Here is a 21750-nt window from a genome sequence, read left to right as displayed (position 1 = left end):
TTAAAACTGAGAATAGTTGTGCCTGAGGTTAATCGAGGATGATGTCTTGACAGGGAAGGTTCATGTCAGGAAGGCAACACCACCAGGAGGGAACGGAGCGCCCTCAACGCCACCCAAAGTCAAAAGACGTCAGCTTTATATTTAGTGATTTCTTTTTTTTAAATGGTGCCTTTGTAATTTGAGCTCTTCCTCAGCAAATCAGATCATTTATAGCCCAGATATCAGCTCAGAGAGCAATATCAGCCCGGTAACACACTGTCTTCACTTCTAATAGCCACAAATTATTGACATTGGTGATGGAGAGTAAGGCTTTGTATCTGCAATTACTCCTTGGGAAGACACTGTCCCTTAACGCCTCAGCTCTTAACTTTAGGGTAAGGTCTGATACAGTGACAGTAATTGCTGGAGGAAGAAATTACAGCCACAATCAGGCAGGAATTGACAAATACCACCCATGCAGGAAACTGCTCTGAAAGGTGAACTCCAACTCGGTGTTAACAGTTGTGACTTGTAGGTGCAAAATTGTGTCCATAAAAATACAGGACAGACTGCTTTGCTTTTGCTTCTTCATCCCATGGATCTGCTGTAGGAATAAGCAGAACCATTAGATCAGGCTGCATTTCTCAACCTTTCAGTCCCAACAGCATCTCCTGTGTGCAGAGCACCACGAGAACTGGGTGACTTTTTGAAAGGGGAGAGCTTGATTTATGAATAAATCTTCTCCAGCTGTCTCTAACTAAAGTAGAGGATAATTTTAAGCCTCCCTTCCCACCTCCTTCCCATATGAAGTCTCAGTGAATGGGTCTCCCTCCCCCTTTTGGTTTAATGGGTCTTTGAATATCTCAGCAGTCAAAGGGACCGTGGACACAAAGGGTTGGCAGCTGTAGAAACCACTCAGGTGTTCCGTGAAGATGAGGTAGGGAGGAGCATAACTAATCCTTCTGTCTCTTTCAAGATGTTTTAAGATCAGAAAAGGTCGTTTTCTGAGCAGAGCTGGGGAGGAGCTCAGGAGGAAAAGGGCTTGTCTTCAGGAATTAATCCCCCAGTCTCTAGGATTGGGCTCCTGAATCACCTCTGAAAGTTCCTGCTAGAGGAGAATAAAGAACATTTCTACCATCTTGGTGCATTTTATAAACCATTTCAGGTATAATTAAGGTCCTCCCCCCTCCAACCCCCAAATCATGGGAATATGATGAGTGATATTAATTAAAAAATATATATACTCTTTTGTTTTGTGCCCCTCTATCAGATCCTTCCCATCCTGAGAAATACATTTTTATGTTAAGAGCCACCAAGAAGGCAGAGGGCCTTGCCTGGAGAGCAGAGCTGTCCTGCCTGTCCTCAAATCCTCATCTGTGGAGGAATTCTGCTCCTCTGGACACCCTGGGAGCTGCAGACTCCCCAGAGACAGTTCCTCCCTCGCAGGCACAGGGATGAGGAACCACAGAGACACTTGTTTTACACGTCCCCTCCAAGCAGGAGAGGAGCAGCTGCTGTTTTCCTGCTCAAGCATAACGAGCCATAATTAGTTTAGCCCTGGGTTATTGGTCCTTGCTGTACAAGCTCAGGAGACGTGTGTGTGTGCTCATAGTTAAGGATCCTGGTGTAAAACCACTCTGGCACCATCCTCAAAGATTTTTTTTTTTTTTTTTTGACCAGTTCCAGATTTAGAAGTGGATGTTAAATATGTTTAACAGATGAGGATGATCCTGCCCCCAGATGCCAAAGTGGGAGGCCACCACAGGGCACCAGGGAGCTGAGAGCACAGCAGTGCTGCTCCTTGTTAGCGTGGCTTTAACAGCTGATTTCCTTCACTGGAGCTTTGGAATCGCCCCTAAGCACAGCAGAATTCCCCCTCTAAATTAGATTGTCTTTCTGTGCTTAGAGCTCTGTATATCAGAGCGATTTCAGTGTTCACATCCTCCCAAACAAGGCTCGTTAATCAAGAATTCGTGACTAACAGGGTTAGGGACTGGTAGAGTTGGGAAAGCAGAAGGGGAATGGGAAGTGTTTAATGCTCAGTTGGATGCAGCGTCTCACTGTGAGTGTTTTTCTCTGAAAAATCACCGAGTATGTTAGAAATGGATTGTGGCTGGATTTTTGAGGGAGCTGATTCTGTGCCCCACAATCCCCCCCCCCAGGTGGGAAAAATCTGTTTTTTGTTGTGTTATTGCAAACAGAGTGTTTTCTTTGACATGCTGGATGTTTTAAGAGGCTTCTGGATATCTGGCACCTAGGGCTGTGTAGTCTCCATAAAACATGAATTGTTCTTCCTCTCCCTTTTTTTAACCTTGACCTTTGGCAGAGCTGGTTTTTCATCTGGAGCCTGAGGATGTGTAAGGAGTTTGGATTGTAAAGACTGGTCAAGGAAACTGGCTGTCCAAAATCAAACCTGTGAGAGGGGCTCATTCACATCCTCAAAAATTGGGCTTTCCTTTGCTTTTTGTCTTGCAGAATTTCTCTGGGGCAGTGCTGGGTGTTGGAGCCACTTGTGCTTCTCCCTGTAAGATTCAGCTGCTGCTCAAGGAGCTTTTTTTAGTCCTTCCCCTGTGGCAATCTCCTGAATGAAATGTTGTTTGCCTCCAAACTAGAGAAGTGGCTCATTTAACAAGGATGGAGGATCTGCTGTCCTTCCAGGGGAAATGCTGGTTCTGCAGGTGAAACAAAACCAGTGAAATCCTGGTGGCAACACCTGCAGTGGCAAAGGAAAAAATGCTAAAAGACAAAGGAGGTTTTAGGATGGTGGAAAGGAAAAGGTTTTAGGAAGGAAAGCTACAGAGGGAATGGTCCCATCCCTCTACTGATTCAGGAAAAGAATTAATCCCTAATCCTGGAAAACTCTTCTGAACACAGAGACAAAATGGGAGATCATTCCTTTGCCACTGAAACCTCCAGTTTTTGGTTGTGGCCTCTTTGTCCTGTTTTGTCCCCAACTTTTTAAGACATGCACATTACCAGGACTTAGGTCTCTGTTAGAGATTAACCATGTGGAAATGGATTTGGCCTCCTGAAATGTGCAAATGTAAGAAGTGAGGAGCAGAGTGTGCAGCTGCCTGTCCCCCTGCTCTCTGCTGTGCCAGACCTGTCTGTCCATGCTCTATCATGCTGGAATCCATCCTGAAGCCAGCTGCTCTCTGTGACTGATCTCCAGCCCTATGAACAACCAGAGTTTAATTTAAAAATCGCTGTAAGGTTTAAAAGAATCCTTCCCCCCAGTCCTGCTGGCCCAGGGTGAGTAATTTCTTTCGACAGGCCAGCAAAATGTCATTAGTTTCTTGCATTACCATCAATCACTCTGGTAAACGGCGAGTAATTTTTGTGTGGTGGCTGGTGAATTTTCCTGACAGCTTTGCAGGGCTGGATGAGCTGTGGCAGCACTGTGAGCAACACACTTTGGAGGGCTGAGTGCTCCTGGAGTCTTTGCCCATCTTTGGCTCTGGGGCTGCTGGGCTCTCTGTCTGTCAGGCAGCAGCTTGCAGGATGATATTTTGGCCAGATCTGAAGAGCAAAAGTTGGGACTTGGAGCTTCAGAGCGTCCAGAGGCCAAAAACTGTCTGTTCATCTTCATGGTTGAAATATTGCAGGCAAATCCAGGCAGACAGGGGTTGGCACAATCCATTCGTGGGGCTTTCCCTGGACTTTGTTGCTGTGGATTATGGACTCAGCCAACCTCTGCTGCACAGCTGGGCTCAGACCAGAGACAGAGCTTGGGACTTGCAAAAAAATCCTTGCCAAAACTGCAGAGCTCCAAAGGAGGATTCAAAGAGTGGTTGGTGAAGGCTCAATCTACCTGCAGAGTGTTCAAGAAGAAAACAAAGAAGAAACCAAACCTGAAGAAACCAAACTGGGCTGGCAGAGATAAAAGCTGTTGGTGCCGTGGCCAAAGGGTTGACTGGGGCTGCCTGAGCACCAAAGGAGGATTCAAAGAGTGGTTGGTGAAGGCTCAAATCTACCTGCAGAGAATGTTCAAGAAGAAACCAAACCTGAAGAAACCAAACTGAGCTGGAAGAGATAAAAGGTGTTGGCCCAAAGGGCTGACTGGGGCTGCCTGAGCACCAAAGGAGGATTCAAAGAGTGGTTGGTAAAAGCCCAATCTACCTGCAGAGAGTGTTCAAGGAGCTCCTGAGGAGCTCTACCTGAAGAAACCAAACTGGGCTGGCAGAGATAAAAGCTGTTGGCCCAAAGGGCTGACTGGGGCTACCTGAGCACCAAAGGAAAGCGCTGACTCCTGAGGAGAACCTTGGAAAATTGTCTGCAGGTTAGGAAGAAAAAAAAAAAAAAATAATAATCTTATAGTGAAGAAAGGAGAATGGAAGGAAAAAAAAAAAACAAAAACCCACCAGGGTGAAAAAAAGTCTTTGATGTTTTATCCCAGCTGGAGGGCTGTTCTCATCAGAACTGGCTCGTTATTAGCCTGCTCCGTGGTCATTGGTGCCTGGAGTACAAACCACATAATCATAATGCTCACTAAAGTTTTCACTACCAGCAGAAAAAATGCTTCTCGGCCGTAATATATGGTGCCACCTTTTCAAGGAAAGTACTGGCCTGAGCTGTGCTGGAAATTGAATTCTATCTTGTGGAAAAGGGAGATTATTTCCTAAGGTTCCCTTATTCGCCGTCCTAGCACATTCTGCTCAAGGTAAAGGTGCACTCCAGGATGATTGATTGGCAAGCGTGAGAGGGCTGCTGTTCCATGTGACAGGGATATAAAGAAGGATATTTTTATTTTTTGACAGCGAAGGGGAAATGGCATTACTAGCAGTATTCAGCAATGTACTCTGCAGCCTCAGTTAGCTCTGCATATTTTATGGCCTCCATTTTCTTTCTTCGATTAAACAACATAAAACCCCATAAAATACTCCAATAAAAACAACAACTACTAGTTCAGGCAAAGTTCTTGTGGCCCTTTTTAATTCTGGGGAGGATTTTCATTGCTGTGGTGGTTTTTTTTGGGGGTTTTTTTTTCCCACTTCTCTCTAACTCCATCCCTTGTGCTCAGGTCAGTGTCTCCTTGGCACAGCCTGGCTGGAGGTCCTGGTAACAACCAGGTTTTGTATTCAGAGTGCTGAGAAAACCTGGGATAATGTAGGAAAAAATCCCTTGAAGGCCACTCCATGCTGTTAAACAGCTGCTGGATGTGCCAAGGGTTGGAGTGAGTTCAGTGGAATCAGAAGTGTCTGTGGTCTTCAAAGATCTGCTCTTTTTTGAGTGATCATTTTTAGTTTATTTTTCTGCTTGAAGCGACCCCAGGAAGGTTCTTTTTTTAGCCCAAAGTCGTGTATATTGATGTCTGGTGAAAGAGAATTAATCGTAATAGTATATGTGAAAGAGAATTAATTGTAATAGTATATTATTCTATTTAATAAACTTTTAAAGGGAAATGTCTGAGACTCCAGGGTGAAGAGCAAATTCAGCTGCAGCGATGGAGTTTTTTAACTGCTGTAAAGCCTGGCCCAGTGGTGACCAGGACAATGCCACAGAGCTCGTTATCTACTTTTGCAAGGACAGGGATGGAAAGTTTGTTATTTTGTTGTTGTTTAGGTGCTTCCAGAATCCGTGACCTTCAGAGCTTTTCTTTTATTTGTAGAGGCAGAAAAAAAAAGACCCTTTTCTAACAATTCTTTGTCTCTCAGGAGGCCTGAACTCTAGTCAAGCTGATTTCTGGAAGGAACTTTTCAATAAAAAGAAACCTCTAAGTAGCTTTGTCTTTGCAGGAGGAAACTTCTGCCTTACTTTGATTTTTATTTTATTTTATTTTTTTTTCATTATGGTTTCCAAAGCTGTGTGTCTGCATGATTGCAAGAATTCCAAGTTCCAGTAATTTGAACTCCTTCAGGCTGGTGATGCATATTCTCCCTTATAAAACTTGTAGGTTTTTTTTGAGATTTTAATTTCTTAGGGCATTGCACTGGTTTCAAGCTAAAGGACACGGTCTGAGCGTTTTAGATCTTTCAGAGGAAGGTTGAAGAGACTGAAGGGGCTTTGATTTCTTGTTCTATGGATGTGTTAGAGAAAACCACTCCAGCTTTTCACCTCTCCGCGGAGAAGGTTCGGCACAAATTGTTGTGTTGGAAGGGAAGAGGGCACCGAGTTCAGTCCTGGAGATGTCTGAGGGCACTCCCAGCTCTTGGAATAACAATCCTCACGTCACAGCCCAATTAACTCCACCGAGGCTCTGGGATAAAGGAAAATATTTCTCTTCTTTCAGGGGAGGTTGGTGCACACTGAGGAGAAAGGGATGTTAGGAGCTGGAAAAAGACCTGTCTCCTTCTGGTTGATACCAGGGATGGTTAATTCATGTTTATTGGATACTTTAAACCTATAAAGTGTATTATTGTAGTATATTATATATTATATATTGTATTTATAGTAGTATATTATATATTATATATTATATATATAATATATTTATAGTATATAGTATATAGTATATAGTGTATATATATACACACTACATATAGTATATATATAATATTATATATATACTATATATACACACATTATATAATATACTATATTATATATAGTATATATATAATATATTTTATATATATTATATAGTGTGTGTATATATATACTATATATATTATATAGTATATTACATATTATTTGGTGCTTTATTGGATGCTTTAAATCCTATAAAGTGTATTATTGTACTATATTATATATTGTATATATAGTAGTATATTATATTTTATATATATATTTATATATATAGTATATAGTGTATATATATACACACTATATATAATATATATAATATATATACTATAGATACTATATATACACACACTATATAATATACTATATTATATATAGTATATATAGTAGTATATTATATATTCTATATATATTTATAGTATATAGTATATAGTGTAAATATATACACACTATATATAATATATATAATATATATTATATATATACTATATATACACACACTATATAATATACTATATTATATATAGTATATATATAATATATATTATATATATTATATAGTGTGTATATATATACTATATATATTATATAGTATATTATATATTATTGGGTGCTTTATTAGATGCTTTAAACCTATAAAGTGTATTATTGTACTATATTATATATTGTATATATAGTATATTATATTTTGTATATATAATATATTTATAGTATATAGTATATAGCATATAGTGTATATATATACACACTATATATAATATATATAATATATTATATATATACTATATATACACACACTATATAATATACTATATTATATATAGTATATATATAATATATATATAATATATATAGTGTGTGTATATATATACTATATATATTATATAGTATATTATATATTATTGGGTGCTTTATTGGATGCTTTAAACCTATAAAGTATATTATTGTACTATATTATATATTGTATATATAGTAGTATATTATATTTTATATATATAATATATTTATAGTATATAGTATATAGTGTGTATATATATACACACTATATATAATATATATTATATATATACTATATATACACACTATATAATATACTATTTTATATATATAAAATATATATATTATATATACTATTGTATATATATAATATATATTATATATAGTATGTATATATATATACACTATATATGTTATATAGTATATTATATATTATTTTCCAATGAATTCTAAGAATTGTGTATTTATTTGCAAATTTTGGGCATTTTTCCCTCCAGGCAGACAAAGGACAGTAGATCTGCTCCCTTTTCCTGCTGCTGTGTCAGGATTCTCTGGAGTTGGGCTAGTGGGATGCCAGGATTGGCAACCCAAACATCAGGCCTGTCCCATTTCTGTCCCAACTTTGCTGGAATTTAGGAGCCTTCAGCACAATCTTCACCCACAGTTGCTCATATTTGTACCAAAGTAATTTATATTTCAAAGGCACGGCAGCATTTTCAGTTGGACTCCAACAAATTGCGACTTTCAGTTTCATAAAGAAAACGCCAATTGTCGCGGAACTTTTTTTGACCTGCTGCTTGAGGCGCTGCTGGAAAATCACAGGAATATATTGAAATTCAGTGCCTGTGCAATTTTTAGGCATCCAGTTGCACAGTGTCTCCATAGAAATAGTAGAGTTTTTTTCCTCCTTGCATGAATTTCCAAGCAAAGGTGAGTAAACATCTTCATTTTGGCGCTGCCCAGAGAGTTAAACGGTTAACAGCACATCTCGAATCAATAGATTTTGGACCTGATGTCTCCTGTCTCAGTGCCTGGCAACCCTTTTTTTTTATTTTTTCCTCCCAGAGGGACAGAATTCCACTGTTGACATATTTCAAAGGAAACAGTGCTCGCCGTGGGAGACGCCGTTTTCATCTCGCGTTACATAAAGGCTTCAGAACCTCTCAGGTTTCCATAGCAGTGCTGGAAATCCATATGAAACAGGTCTGGCTTGTGACAGGAATAAATAAGAATAAAAATTAATAGCTTTAATTTCAAGCCAATTAGGATGCCTTTTCTGCTGGTTTTTCCAGGCTGTATTTGCTTACCTGGGAGAGAGGGGAGAGAGCAGGTTGAAAAATGGAGTTTCTGCTGAAATGTGAAGATGAAATCTTAAAATGTCTCCTCTCCTTTAAAAAAAATGACGAAACTTGGGAGTTTTTTCTTTGGATATGGAAATATAACATGATGCTTGGCTGCTTTGAAGTTGATCACATCCTCTGTGCTGATTTTATGAGCACAGTCTTATGCCTAGAAAATGTTCCTCAGACACTTTCCCTTTCAAAAAAAAAAAAAATCCTAAGGAGGGGTGACACCTCTTCTTCTGACCTTGCTTCACAGATGTCAAATTTAACATCTCAGTGTCAAACCAGCACTTTAAAATTCATCAATCTGGTCATCTAGAGCAGCTGAGGAACTCTCCTAAAATATTGAGATGTTCTCAGAAAAGATGGGGGGCTCTGGAGAGAAGATGCAGCATTTTTATTTTTTTTTTTACGAGAATTTTTGGTCAAATACTCCCTCCATCATCATATCCTGTTTTTCCATCCTGCCTTATTTTTATCATGCTTCTGTAAAAGCTTCCTCAAAATCATAAGCCATCATACTCAAGGGGTGGTTGTGTTAATTTGTCTTCCCTAATAGTTAATTTATCACATGGAAAAGCGCCTTACTGTCAGAATCCAAATTAAAATCCTGTTTACTCTTTTCATTATTCAAAATCCAATATGCTAGTGAGCTCGATGTTTTACATAATTTGATACATTCGATGGGCTAGGGGTGAAAAAAAAAAAAGAAAAAAAAAAAAGGTTGACAGCTTCACCTTTTTGGGTAGAAGAGTGGCAAAAATATCATTTTCAATCTTCAGCATTGATCTCCCCTCCATGATTTCAAAGGGTTTTCTGTTCTCTGAGTCATTTGGGTTTTTTTGTTTTTTTTTTTTTTTTTTTTTTTTCCCTGTCAGCCACCACTTCTGTAGAGCAGATTTTCTCCTGCCTTGCACCGTGCTGGTCTCTGAACCTGTTTTGTCTGCTGTGTCCTACCAGGAGCTTTTCCTCCTTGAGTTGTGTGTTGGATTGAGATCTCCTGACGTGTGACAGCAAAAGCTGCTCTTGGAAAAGCTGCAGCCCCAAAAGCTTGGCAGGGTTAAACACGGCAGCTACAAAAGGTTATTTAAAAATAACTGCAAATAATAAAAAAAAAAACCCCAAAAATGCAGGGAGGAAGTGAGGTGTGCCAGAGGGAGGGAAAGGTGAGGTGTAAAGGTGGGGGAGTGCTGGGGTGAGGAGGTGTAGGAGCATCTGTGGATTGCAGGGAGAGGGAACTCTGCAGAGCTGAGATATATTTCAGAAATGTGAGATTTTATTACAAGGGTTGTGGGTAAAAAGGGCTTTGCCTTCAGCACCAGCCTGGGCTGGAGGGAACCCCAAAGAGAGAGGGAGAGAGAGAAAAGGTAAAAGGTAAGGGAGATGGCAGGGGTAAGGGAGGTAAGAGAGCAAGGACCTTGTTCCAATCCATTCTATCTCCTTTTGTGTTGAATATTCTAATTTACAGTGACCAACCAGCACCAGATACAAACCCTACAGACTTTGCCTGCAGCCCATGAGAACTGCTCTATCACCACATCATCCTGTATTCTAAACTCTAAAGAGACTTTTCTTATCCACCTTTTCCCTGATGCCTTGGCAGGGTGGAGAGGGGCTGCACCCTTGGGGTCCTTTTGTTTTCTGTCCTTCCACCCATCTCCAGCTCATCCCCGTCTTCCTGCCTGCCATGATCACATCTCAGAGCTGCCCTTCATTTCTATTTCACTCACAGATTTTATATTTTCAGTATTCCTTGCCAGGCAATCATATCTGTAAGCTTTTCCTGTCCCATCTTCACCAACAAGGAAGGGCAGTGCCTCCAGGGCATGGGGCAGGGAAAGCTCTGAGCTGTTTTGGGGCAAATGGGGCCAAGGCAGGCAGAGCACAGCACACCCAGGGCATGTTCTGGAAACTCATTTGAGCCAATTATGCACTGAAGGGTCAAGCACTGGAGCACTTCTTAGCCTAGATGGAAATTCAGAGGTCAAATCTTAAGTAAAACTCCATCTGACTTTGAGAATCATTGCCATTCTCTGAGTATTAAACTGCTTTTTAACCCCAAGGACAAACCTGGGGGGTTTTGTCCCACTGGCAGCACCAATTGGCTCTGGCTTTTTCCCAAGGCCACGCTGAGCTTTTTTTTCCTGCTGGTACCTTCAGTCAAAGCCTTTCACCTGGGGTTTCCTTTATTTTGGTGCCTCACAGTTGTTGTTTTCCAAAATTGCCATCTGCTCACCATCGAGCTCCTCCTCTCCATGGGGCTGTGTAGGCTGCCTGTTTTACTCTGCTATAAAGCAGGATATTCTTTGTGTTTCTACTTTTGTGACCTCTTCAGAGAGGGCTCGGGTCTTTTACAGGATCTTGGTGTGTTTTGAAGGGTGTTTTACATACTTGGGGAAAACAACTTTGCTTACGGTGATATTAATATGGAATCGAGGAAGCAAACACAGCTGGCCCAGTTGCTGCTATTTAAGGCAGAATTTGATGGGGAAGTAATTTGGACATAAATCTGTGACAGGTCTTTTAAAATAATAAAAGAACAAAGAGCTGAAGTTCTTGGGGAAATATTTTGAAAAATAAACACTCGCTTGGCTTGTGATTTCAGACTTGATCTCCTGAGCTGTTGTGAATTCCATGAGAGGTGGGGCAGTGCAGGATCCCTGATTCACACACCCCAAGCCCACAGAAAGGACATTTGCCAGGGTCTGGTTTTCCTTGGCTGGATGTCATCAGTGGGGTCTGCAGCAGGACCAGGAAAAATATTTGGGTAGAGGGTAAAAATATTCCAAAATATTCCTTGGCACCTCTGGCTCTAATTCCTGGTTCTGCCATTTGGTTTTTTTTATTCTGGCTGATTTTACATCACCTCATTTTCCTCCTATTTCTGAATTTCCCACGAAGAATTCTGGCCAGGAGGCTCAGGGAGACACAGAGTGATGGTGCCTCTCCTGGGGGAGCTCCCTCTGCTCTGACTGCATCCCCAGGAGGTTTTGCTTTTCTCACACTCTCAGGGATGAATTCCTGGCTGTCTGTGCCTCCCTCCCAAATGCCACGGGGTGAACTGGATGTGGGAATTCTGATCCACACACCTGCTTCTGTCTCCCAGCCAACTCCTTCCTCCACTGTAGCCCTGGTTTGTGCCTGAGGTGTTTTGGTTTGCTGAAATTCTTTTTCTATAAACAGGAGAAATGTTTTTGTAGCTGTCCCTTTGTTATTCATTCCTTTCCCCAGGAGGGACTTCTCCTTGCTGTCCCTCTGCTCTGACCAATGGGAGTGAAGAGGTTTGTCTTTGTGTCACCAATCCAATTGGTCTGTGTGAAATGGGATAAAAGGGAGACACAGCCCAGAAATAAAGGAGTCATTTTCAGCCTCCTGAATCTCAGAGTCTGTGTCCTTGTGGTGTCAAACAGGGTCACTCCAGCTCTGCAGGAATCCTTGTGTTCCTCCCTTTACACAAACACTGCCCATCTCACCCACAGCCAGGAGTCCCCAGTGCTGTCTCTGAGTTCAGGGATGATTTTAATTTCTAATTCTTGGTTTAATGTCTCCTAAAACACATGTATTTTAACTAGAAACTCCCCGGGGACCTTGTTCAGAACTAATTGCTCGCTGTTTGTGCAATCCTTCAAATATGTTAAATGCTCTGCGAGGGCTTGGAATTACTCAGCTCTGCTCTGGTTTGGTCTTAAAAGATGGGGAGGGGTGTCTAGCTGGGAATTGGGATGGATCAACCCTCGTTCTGGCTCTGCAGGATAATTTGGGCAAGTTGACTAAACTGGTTACAGCTTGGATTTCCTGTAGGGAAAGGAGAATGGCTTTATTTTTAATTGGGCTAAAAAACGCGTGTGGAAGGGCTGCCTGCAGAAATGGTTGGAAGTTACAAATGAAATTTATCATAACTGTTATTATTAGGACGTCATTGAGAGTGAATTTAGCTCAGATCATGCTTTCCCCCATAATGGGGTGGGGATAAGAGGATTGCTAAAATAGCTCTGAAAAAGTCGTTTTTCTCATCGTTTTGAGCATTTCCCATCTGCTCTGAGCACATCTCTGGTTTATTTCCTAAATATCTTTTCCTTCTGGTTCTATTTTAAAGTTCCTTTTGCCAAGACTTCATCTCCCAACTCCTGCTGCTGCCAGGATCAGGGCTGGGGGTGTGTGACAAGCCAGGATTTACCTTTCAGATTTCTCACTTAATTGACAGAGAGGAATTCCCCACACCGAGTGCTTCAACCCCTCCTGCAGCCCTGAAGTTTCTTCCCATCCCTGGTGATTTCTTGTCCCTTCTTTTCCTTGTGTTGTGAGAACTGAGAGAAGAGGTTTAGACTGGTTTAATTCGCTGGGTTAAATACACTTCAGGCTGGGAATTTTCAATTAATTTCAATTAATTTTAATAATTTCAATTAATTTTAATAAATTTAATATTTTTAATATTTTTAATATTTTTAATAATTTTAATAATTTTAATAATTTTAATAATTTTAATATTTTAATATTTTAATAATTTTAATTCTAATTTTAAGATTGTATTTTAAAAGAGGGCTGGGAATGCTGCTCCATCCACTCCATCACTTTTTGTATCTTCACATTCCTCAGTAAATGGGGGACGGATCGTTCAGGGGAAATCCTCCCAGGGTGTTCAAAAATCTACATTTTGAGCAGCTTCTCGTTGTGACTTTGGAGCTGCAGGAGGAGGCTGCACTCACTCTGGAGCAATTTTTGGCATTTTTACCCAGCTGCATCCCCTGGAGATGTTACAGGGACAGTGGCAGCAAAGGCAGGGCTGGAGGGGTCACATTTTGTGGGGTTTTCCTCACCCTAAGGCAGAGATATTCCGAATAAACAGAGATGTCCTGAATAAACAGAGATATTCCGAATAAACAGAGATATCCCTAATAAACAGACCCTGTTGCAGGGTAATTTCTGCCCAGCTCCCTCAGCATCCCTGTCTCACATCCCTGCTAGGTGCATTTTCAAATGCTGTGGACACTGCAATGTTTTAAAGGTGGGTTTTTAACAGGACACTTTTCTGTCTGGCAGTTCTGCTTTTCAGAAAACAAGAATTTCACAACGATGAAATGTCAGTTTTACCAAATTTCCAATTGGCTCTCATGTTTTATTCCTTTTTTTGCCCCTCTCATTTCAAAAATTATCTTTATTAAAAAAATAAAATAATGAAGCCAGCTTAGTGGTAAGAGTTGCTTATTGGGTCAGGGTTCTATAAAATACTTCAGCAACTCCTTTCTATAAAATACTTCAGCAACAGTTTCATGCACAGGGATGGCAGAATTTATGTCAGCTGGCTGATTTAAAGGACATCAGATTTGGTTTTTTTTCAGGCAATTCCATTTATCCTTACAGCTCCCTTTGAGTTGGAAGAGCAGCATTTTCCCAGTATTTTAAACGTGGGGAAGGGAGATATAAGAAAAAATTAAATGATCCACCCAAGTTTCTAATTGAAGGCACAGAGTAGGGCCCACACAGGTGCCATTCACCATCCTTTCTCCAGCTCACGTCAGCTCTGGGTAGGAATTTCTTACTCTTTATCAAAGCCTGGGTCCCCAACACTTTTACAATGATTTTTTTTTGTGCCTGTGGAGTTTGGGGGCAGATTTTTAAAGACATGAATCACTTATCTGAGGAACAGTAAGCTCAAACCTCCCATATGTAGGCTGGTTTCATTTGAATTTCTTGACTTTTTCCCTAAGTGAGAAGCTGAACGTGGTTTCTTCCTTCTTCTTTCAACCTTCCTGGCTCTACTGATATCCAAAAATGCAAAATGACATCTTGTCTCAGCCCACCAGAGCAGATGCAACGCAAGGGATTAGGCTGGAATTTTTCCTAAAATGCAGCACCCTGAGAGGATTTTGGAGAAGGTGGTTGGGGAGCAGAGAGAGCTGTTCACTTACTGCTCACCCAGAGAGGGAGGGAAAGGGGAGGCACAGCCAGAGGGACAGCATGGCCAAAAAAACCACAGGGACACCTGGAAAGGGACACCCTGAGGGAAAGCCAAACTGGGGTGATGCTGTTTTACACCACAATGACACCACAAGACTCTGAACTTCAGGAGGCTGAAAATGACTCCTTTATTTTTGGGATGTGTCTCCTTTATATACTGTTTTACACAGACCATTTTACACAGATCAATTAGTTCTGAACAAGGTCCCCGGGGAGTTTCTAGTTAAAATACATGTGTTTTAGGAGACATTAAACCAAGAATTAGAAATGAAAATCATCCCTGAACTCAGACACAGCACTGGGGACTCCTGGCTGTGGGTGAGATGGGCAGTGTTTGTGTAAAGGGAGGAACACAAGGATTCCTGCAGAGCTGGAGTGACCCTGTTTGACACCACAAGGACACAGACTGTGAGATTCAGGAGGCTGAAAATGACTCCTTTATTTCTGGGCTGTGTCTCCCTTTTATCCCATTTCACACAGACCAATTGGATTGGTGACACAAAGACAAACCTCTTCACTCCCATTGGTCAGAGCAGAGGGACAGCAAGGAGAAGTCCCTCCTGGGGAAAGGAATGAAGAACAAAGGGACAGCTACAAAAACATTTCTCCTGTTGACAGAAAATTCCCTGGGAAAGGAATTTCAGCAAACCAAAACACCTCAGGCACAAACCAGGGCTACACTGGGGTCAGCAGGAGAGTCTCAGCTGGTGGCAAAAACCATCTCATGGCTGTGCTCAGACACAAGGGGAGGAACAGCAAAACTCCCTGGCTGAGGGAGGTGACACAGCTGAGCTGTTGGGCCAGGAGGAGGTTGGTTTTTGGGGTGAAGAGGCTGTGAAAGGAGCTGGAACAGCTGGATCTGCACAGCTGGATGTGCAGAGAGAAGGGAATGTTGGAGCTCGTGCACCCCTGAGTGAGGAGAGCTGATGGAGGTGGAGGGGACCAGCTTCAGCAGGAGCTGCACAGGGGCCCTGAATCCTGCCCAGGTGTGCAGGAACTGTGTCCTGTAGCTCTTCATCTTCACTGTAGCTCCTCATCCTCATTGTGGCTCCTCATCCTCATTGTGGCTCCTCATCCTCATTGTGGCTCCTCATCCTCACTGTAGCTCTTCATCCTCATTGTGGCTCCTCATCCTCGTTGTGGCTCCTCATCTTCGTTGTGGCTCCTCATCCTCGTTGTAGCTCCTCTTCCTTGCAGCTCCTCACCCTCTTCATCCCTGGATTTGGTTCAGAGTAGACAGAAGTAGCTGCTGCAGAGTGAAGATCTCTGCAGTGCAAGAGCTGTGTAGGAGGACAGAACGAGCTGCTGGCAGATGGGAAAAGGCTGATGAGTCCTGGAATTGTGGATGAGATCCAACTGTCCTGGTGTGTGTGTGTCCCCAGCATCCCCTGCCCTTCAACTCACCTTTGGTTAACCGGGATTTGACCTGGGAGAAAAGTCAGGTTAGAAGTTTTCAGACACATCATCAGGAAAAACTTGGGGACTTGAGAGAATGGTGCTGTGATGTTCTTTTAAAAATGCAATTTTGGCTGGGAAATAGAAAATTTAAAAAGTGGTACTTTGATTTGTTTGGGGGGTTTTGTGTTTCTTTTGCCAATCTCTAATGATTTTTTTTTTTTTCAAAAGTGGTTGACTAAATGGAATGAAAGAAAACATTAAATGCATTGCTGAGGGCTTAATTCTCTATCTCATGTGAATTACAAATCTGTCTGAGATGAAGCCGTGCAAGTGTCTTGCAGGAATTACTTGGTCCAGTGTGATTATTGCAGAATAAGTGAATGTCCCCCTGAAAAAAGGAAGATGAGGTGATAGGAAAGAGGCACATCAACTTTGAGGAATGCTGTTTGGAGACAGGAATACCTGTAGAAAAGCAGGAAGGAGACAATTAGGAAAAAACATCAGCTCAAATCTCGTTACCGAGAATATTTTTCATCAGAGTGGTCATGCCAGGCATGGATTTAACCCATCGAGCCTGTAAAGCCTTACAGGCAAAAAACAAGGCTCTCATAAAGGCAGGATGAATTAATTCCCTCTCAGAGGAAAAGACCACCCGTGGAGCTGTGAACTCGCTTTGATCCGAGCGCGCGAACCCGGCCAGAGCTTCAAGGAGGTTTTTAATGGTGTAACACCAACTGGCCACGAGGCACGGGGCAAACCCATCACAATTCACGGCTAAATAACACTCCAGGTCCCAGCGGGGCTGTTCCATTCCACCACAGCAATAAAAGGTCCCTCTTGGCTTCGCTTTTAATTAATTAAGTGTTGGTGGTGGCGAGCGCGGCGCCGCGGCAGTTTCTCTCTGCCTAATTGTTCTCCAGGCACGTCTGCAGCGCTCCTGGTGTAATCCCAGGCTTGTTTCAGGAGTCAAGCTGCACAAATGAAGTCCCTGCTATTAAAAGCAGTTTGTTTCCCATTCCTTGGCAATCCGTTCCCAGCGCTGAGCCTCGCTGGAGCGCCGACTTTTATTTTTGGCAAGTTTTATTTCTTTGAAGCCAAAAAAACCCCGGTGACATTTACCAGCTACCACGCTGCTCCCAGAGTCTAGCCACGCTCAGGGAATCAAAGTTTTCCATGCCAGCATCATATTATTTTCAGCAGCAGCAGCAGTCTGATGTGCCCAGTTTGATAGATCCTGGTGCAATGACATAATTATTTTCCTCCCCTCAGTCTGGGATAAGTTACTCCTTTTCTCTCCTTCCTGCATTATGGTCTTTGAGCAATGAAACCTATTTTTTCCCTGTGCTGACGGCCTCTAATATTACAAGATACTTTACTCCCAAAGGTTTGCAGGCAGGAGGATGTATTTTATATCCCATTGTTCTTACTCCTCGTCTTAAACTGCAGGACAGACACAGCAAATTAAATCAACTTCTGCTTCGTCACATCTGTTTCATTTGTATCACCCTGGTGCCACAGAGGCAGAAACCATTCTTATTCTCTCCACATTGCTCAAGCTAGAGTTGACTGGCTCTGCAGAGAATGGAACTCATACCTCACCTCTTTAAAAACGATTGGACCTGTTTAATGTGTTTAAAGCAGAACGACTCGCGGCCGCGACCTGTTATTGATGGGAGAGGGATGGATTATTTCCTTTCACCCTCCTTGTTTGCTTCTCTGGGTTGATCTGTAGATGAGACAATCCCTGTTGTTCCCCCCCACAGGATCAGGACGGCCCCAGGGGTGAAGATCTCGGACATCAGGGTCAGTGATGCCGACCAGTGGGGCGTGCAGGAGGAGACGGACAGCGCCAGGAGCACGGCCACGCTCACCTGTGTGCACAACGACCCCGCCGCCGAGGACAGGTGAGCCCTGCTGCATGAACCTGTGATAAATCCTGCCACAGACACATAAAAACTTCTTTAATTACCCGTATTAGCGGTGTTTTCGCCTCCTTGGAAAAGGTAGAGGTGATCTGATGACATCTTTTCCCTGTTTGTTTCACTTCTGAGCTTTTGGAAGTAAAGGACAGGTGAGCTCTTACTGCATGAACCTGTGCTCAATGCTGCCAGAGACACATTAAAACTTCTTTAAATACCCATATTAGTGGTGTTTTCTCCTCCTCAGCCTCCTTGGAAAATCTATAGGTGATCTGATGACATCTTTTTCCTGTTTGTTTCACTTTGGAGCTTTTGGGGGTAAAGGACAGGTGAGCCCCTCCTTCATGAATCTGTGTTCAATGCTGCCAGAGGCACAAAAAACTTCCTTAATGAACCAGATTACCAGTGTTTTCCCCTCCTTGGAAAAGCTGTAGGTGGTTTGATGACATATTTTCCCCTTTTGTTTCACTTCTGATCTTTTGGGAGTAAAGGACAGGTGAGCCCCTGCTGTATGAACCTGTGCTTAATGCTGCCAGAGACACAAAAACTTCCTTAATAAACCAGATTAACAGTGTTTTTTCCTCCTCAACCTCCTTGAAAAAGCTATACATGACTTGATGAAACCTTTTTCCTCCCTTTTTTTCCCACTTCCACTGAGTTTTGGGAGTAAATTACTGAAGGAAATACTTAAGTAAATACTGATTAAATTACTGAATTAAGCTGGAGGCAGCCCCCCAGTCCTGGCTCACATCTGCTTTTCATGACCCTTTGGGGCATCAAATTTTCATGACCCTTTGGCTCCTGTTGCCAAAGATTCAACAGAAAAAAAAAAAACAAAACCAAAATAGAGAAATATGGAGAACAATCGAAAGCACTATAGGATGATGCAGCCTCCTTTATTTTAAAGCTATGAAAATAACAGCTATTCCCTGTTATTTATTAGTGCTGCAAAACACCTCTGAGCTCTTGGAATGCTCCGTGAGTTTGTGATGGGAAATGCTCCCACCAGCTGGATCAAAAGTAATGAGGAATTTACATTGTTAGCCAGAATTATGGATTTTTTTACAAAACAAGCAATTTCTCCCCAGCATCCTACAGTTACTCCACAGGTAAAGCACACCGTGCATAAATTTAGCTGGAAATTGTGGAATAATTAGGAAATCACAAAGCTTTATGTCAAAATTTTTATTCGCGGGGTCGTTTTTTTTTCCCAAAAAACTCCTGTAAGGGAGGAAAAATTTGCTGGTAATTGCTTAGACCTAAGAAGGTTATTGTCAGAGATTTGGAGTACAAAGAGAGTTTCTGCACTGTTTAGTTTTCTGAAGTTGTATTTGAGGTGCAAACAAATCCCATCCAGCTCTGGAGGGAAGCGTTGAGGGGAAGGATATTTAATGGGAAGATATTTAATTACTTTTTACTCTGCTGAGGAGAGTTCTCCTGGCTGTGTAAATCAGGCCTGGTGAGCAAAGAGGGAGAAATGCCTGGGTGTCTCCAGCACTGAGGCAGAGTGGGGGCGACTTGAGTGGGCTGCAGACATTTATTTGCCTGGTGAAGCTGTGAAGTGAGGGGAGGTGAATTCCCCTCCCAGAGTCTCTGCAGAGCTGCTAAAGAGCCTTGTGGCATCAATTCCAGTCAAGCCTTTCTCTTCATCAGCTCTTCCATGCACTTGTTCCTCAATTAAAGAAAAAAAAACTAAAAAAAATTAAAAAAAAATTAAAAAAAATTAAACAAAAAATTAAAAAAATTAAAAAAGGATAAGAAAGAAAAGAAAATAGGAAAGGAGAGTGAAAAAAAAAAAAAAGGAAAGAAATCAGGAGAAGAAGGGGAGGTGGTGGGAAGACTCCTCCTGTTTTTTAAGCACATTTTTTAAGTTGTAATTCTGAGGGGATGCAGGAAGTTCCAGCACCTTCCATTGTTATTTTCTGGGGGTTCACAGGTGGATGACACAGAGCTCTGGCTGCTGCATTTGGCACTTTGTCTTTTGGCAAAGTGTTGCCCCAGCTCCCCGTGAGCCCACTTTGGGGGTGAGCTCAGGGCCCTCTGTGCCTGTCCTGGGGCTGGGGGTGACACGGTGGCCCCAGCAGGGAGGGCTCAGCCTGGGTGTCATGCCTTGGGATTTTAATTTTTATATTTTTCATCTGTTTGTAACCCTGCAATTCTTCAGTGTATAACTCTAAACTCCACACACAGTGTGAGCTGCTGTTCTCCCATTCTGGTCAGACACAACAATTCCTCTCCAGGCCTGGGGATCAAAGACACCTCACTGCCTCAGGCCCTGAGAAATGTAAATAAAAGTGAGTTGGGGGAGAGCAAATTTGAGGTAAATGACTTCATTACCCGAAGCTGTAATTGGAATATTGACCCCCAATATGCAAATGGACCAAACTTATAAAAGTCACAGAAAATCTGTAACCCATCATCCATTTTTGGCTGTAGCCCCTGGTGGACCGTAAATGTATTTGAAGACCCTTCAATACATATAAATAAAACTGCTTTTTATTCCCTTAATTTTGTCTGCCCTCTGTTTTTAGGCAGTTCCAAAAAAAGCAACAGGTGGCTGGGCAGGGTCTGCTCCCTCTGAACCTCATCAGGTTCTTTCCTCTGTGGCCTCTGTTCCCTTTGGAAAACCATCAGTTGGAAAGTGAAATACTGAGGTTAAAGGAAGATTAAGGTCATCTGATGGGACTGAAATCAAAATGAAAGAACTATTTTTAAAGTCGGACCAATAATAAAAAAAAATAATAGCCTGAACACTGAAACTTCTTGCCTTGTATGTGGTTTCACTAATCCATGAAATTATACCTGTCACAGTAACTTAGTTTTTATTAAAAGTGAGTTTTGCTTTGTGTGGAACTGTTAAATTGCACAAAAAGCAATGCATCTCAAGTTAATTAATACTTTGACCCTTTCCTTTGTGAGATTAGTTTAATATTTTTTGGATTAATTAAAGTATGCAAATAGAAGCTGCTGAAAGATCACTTCCAGATTTGCAAATATTGCTGTATAAGTGGTGCTTAGAGTAAATATTTAACTTTGATCTTTCCTTTAATTTGTCTTTTTGGTCATAATGATGGCCCTCCTGTTCCTTTTGAAGAATGTCAAGTGTTTGTGTAGAAGTTCTGCTGTGCCATTTAAATTATCAGAGGCCTGAACTTGCCAAAATTATCACTAGACCTGGTTCATGTTTTCCTCATTTTATCAGTCCAAAGAGTTTTATTAATGGCAGTTTATGTGTGAGTGAGAGTGCAGGATCAGCTTTTGTGGCAGAGCAGAATCTCTCAGTGAACAGAACTGTATCCACCTCGGGGGAGATGCTTTTTATTCTCTCTTAGAATTAATTCCCCTGCTGCTGACTCACCCAGCAGGTGGAGGAGCAGTGGGTAAGCCAGGCTTGAGCCTCTGAGCTGAGCTGAGCTCATTTCTGCCTGAGATTTGGCCAAGTTTACGGTGGGTTTGATCCTCCCTTGGGCTTTGTGATGGGTGGAAAGCCCTGTCAGCCCTTTGGGAAAAGGAGCAGAGCACAGCCCAGGGAAAAGGAGAAATCCCTGAAGAAACCAAACTGGGCTGGCAGAGATAAGAGATAAAAGCTGTTGGCCCAAAAGAACTGACTGGGGCTGCCTGAGCACCAAAGGAGGATTCAAAGAGTCATTGGTGAAGGCTCAAATCTACCTGCGCAGGATGTTCAAGGAGCTCCTGAGAAGCTCCACCTGAAGAAACCAAACTGGGCTGGCAGAGATAAGAGATAAAAGCTGTTGGCCCAAAGGGCTGACTGGGGCTGCCTGAGCACCAAAAGGAGATTCAAAGAGTGGTTGGTAAAAGCCCAATCTACCTGCAGAGAGTGTTCAAGGAGCTCCTGAGGAGCACCACCTGAAGAAACCAGACTGGGCTGGCAGAGATAAAAGCTGTTGGCCCAA

General features: G+C 42.1%; 1 protein-coding gene across 1 annotated transcript in view; it reads left to right on the top strand.

Annotated features, from left to right (window-relative positions):
* Positions 1-21750, top strand: part of TMEM132B (transmembrane protein 132B) — a gene marked incomplete at its 5' end in the record, with an annotated part of 257632 nt that overhangs the window by 101084 nt on the left and 134798 nt on the right. The window contains one exon of the mRNA XM_083873975.1: positions 17681-17821. Within this exon, the coding sequence (XP_083730101.1) occupies positions 17681-17821 (141 nt within the window). The remainder of the gene's footprint in view (positions 1-17680; positions 17822-21750) is intronic.

Source organism: Zosterops lateralis (assembly GCF_965231275.1).
Source record: "Zosterops lateralis genome assembly, chromosome: 17".
In the NCBI taxonomy this organism is placed as follows: domain Eukaryota; kingdom Metazoa; phylum Chordata; class Aves; order Passeriformes; family Zosteropidae; genus Zosterops; species Zosterops lateralis.
Note: the sequence above shows the minus strand (reverse complement) of the source record. Positions and strands in the feature narration are given on the sequence as shown.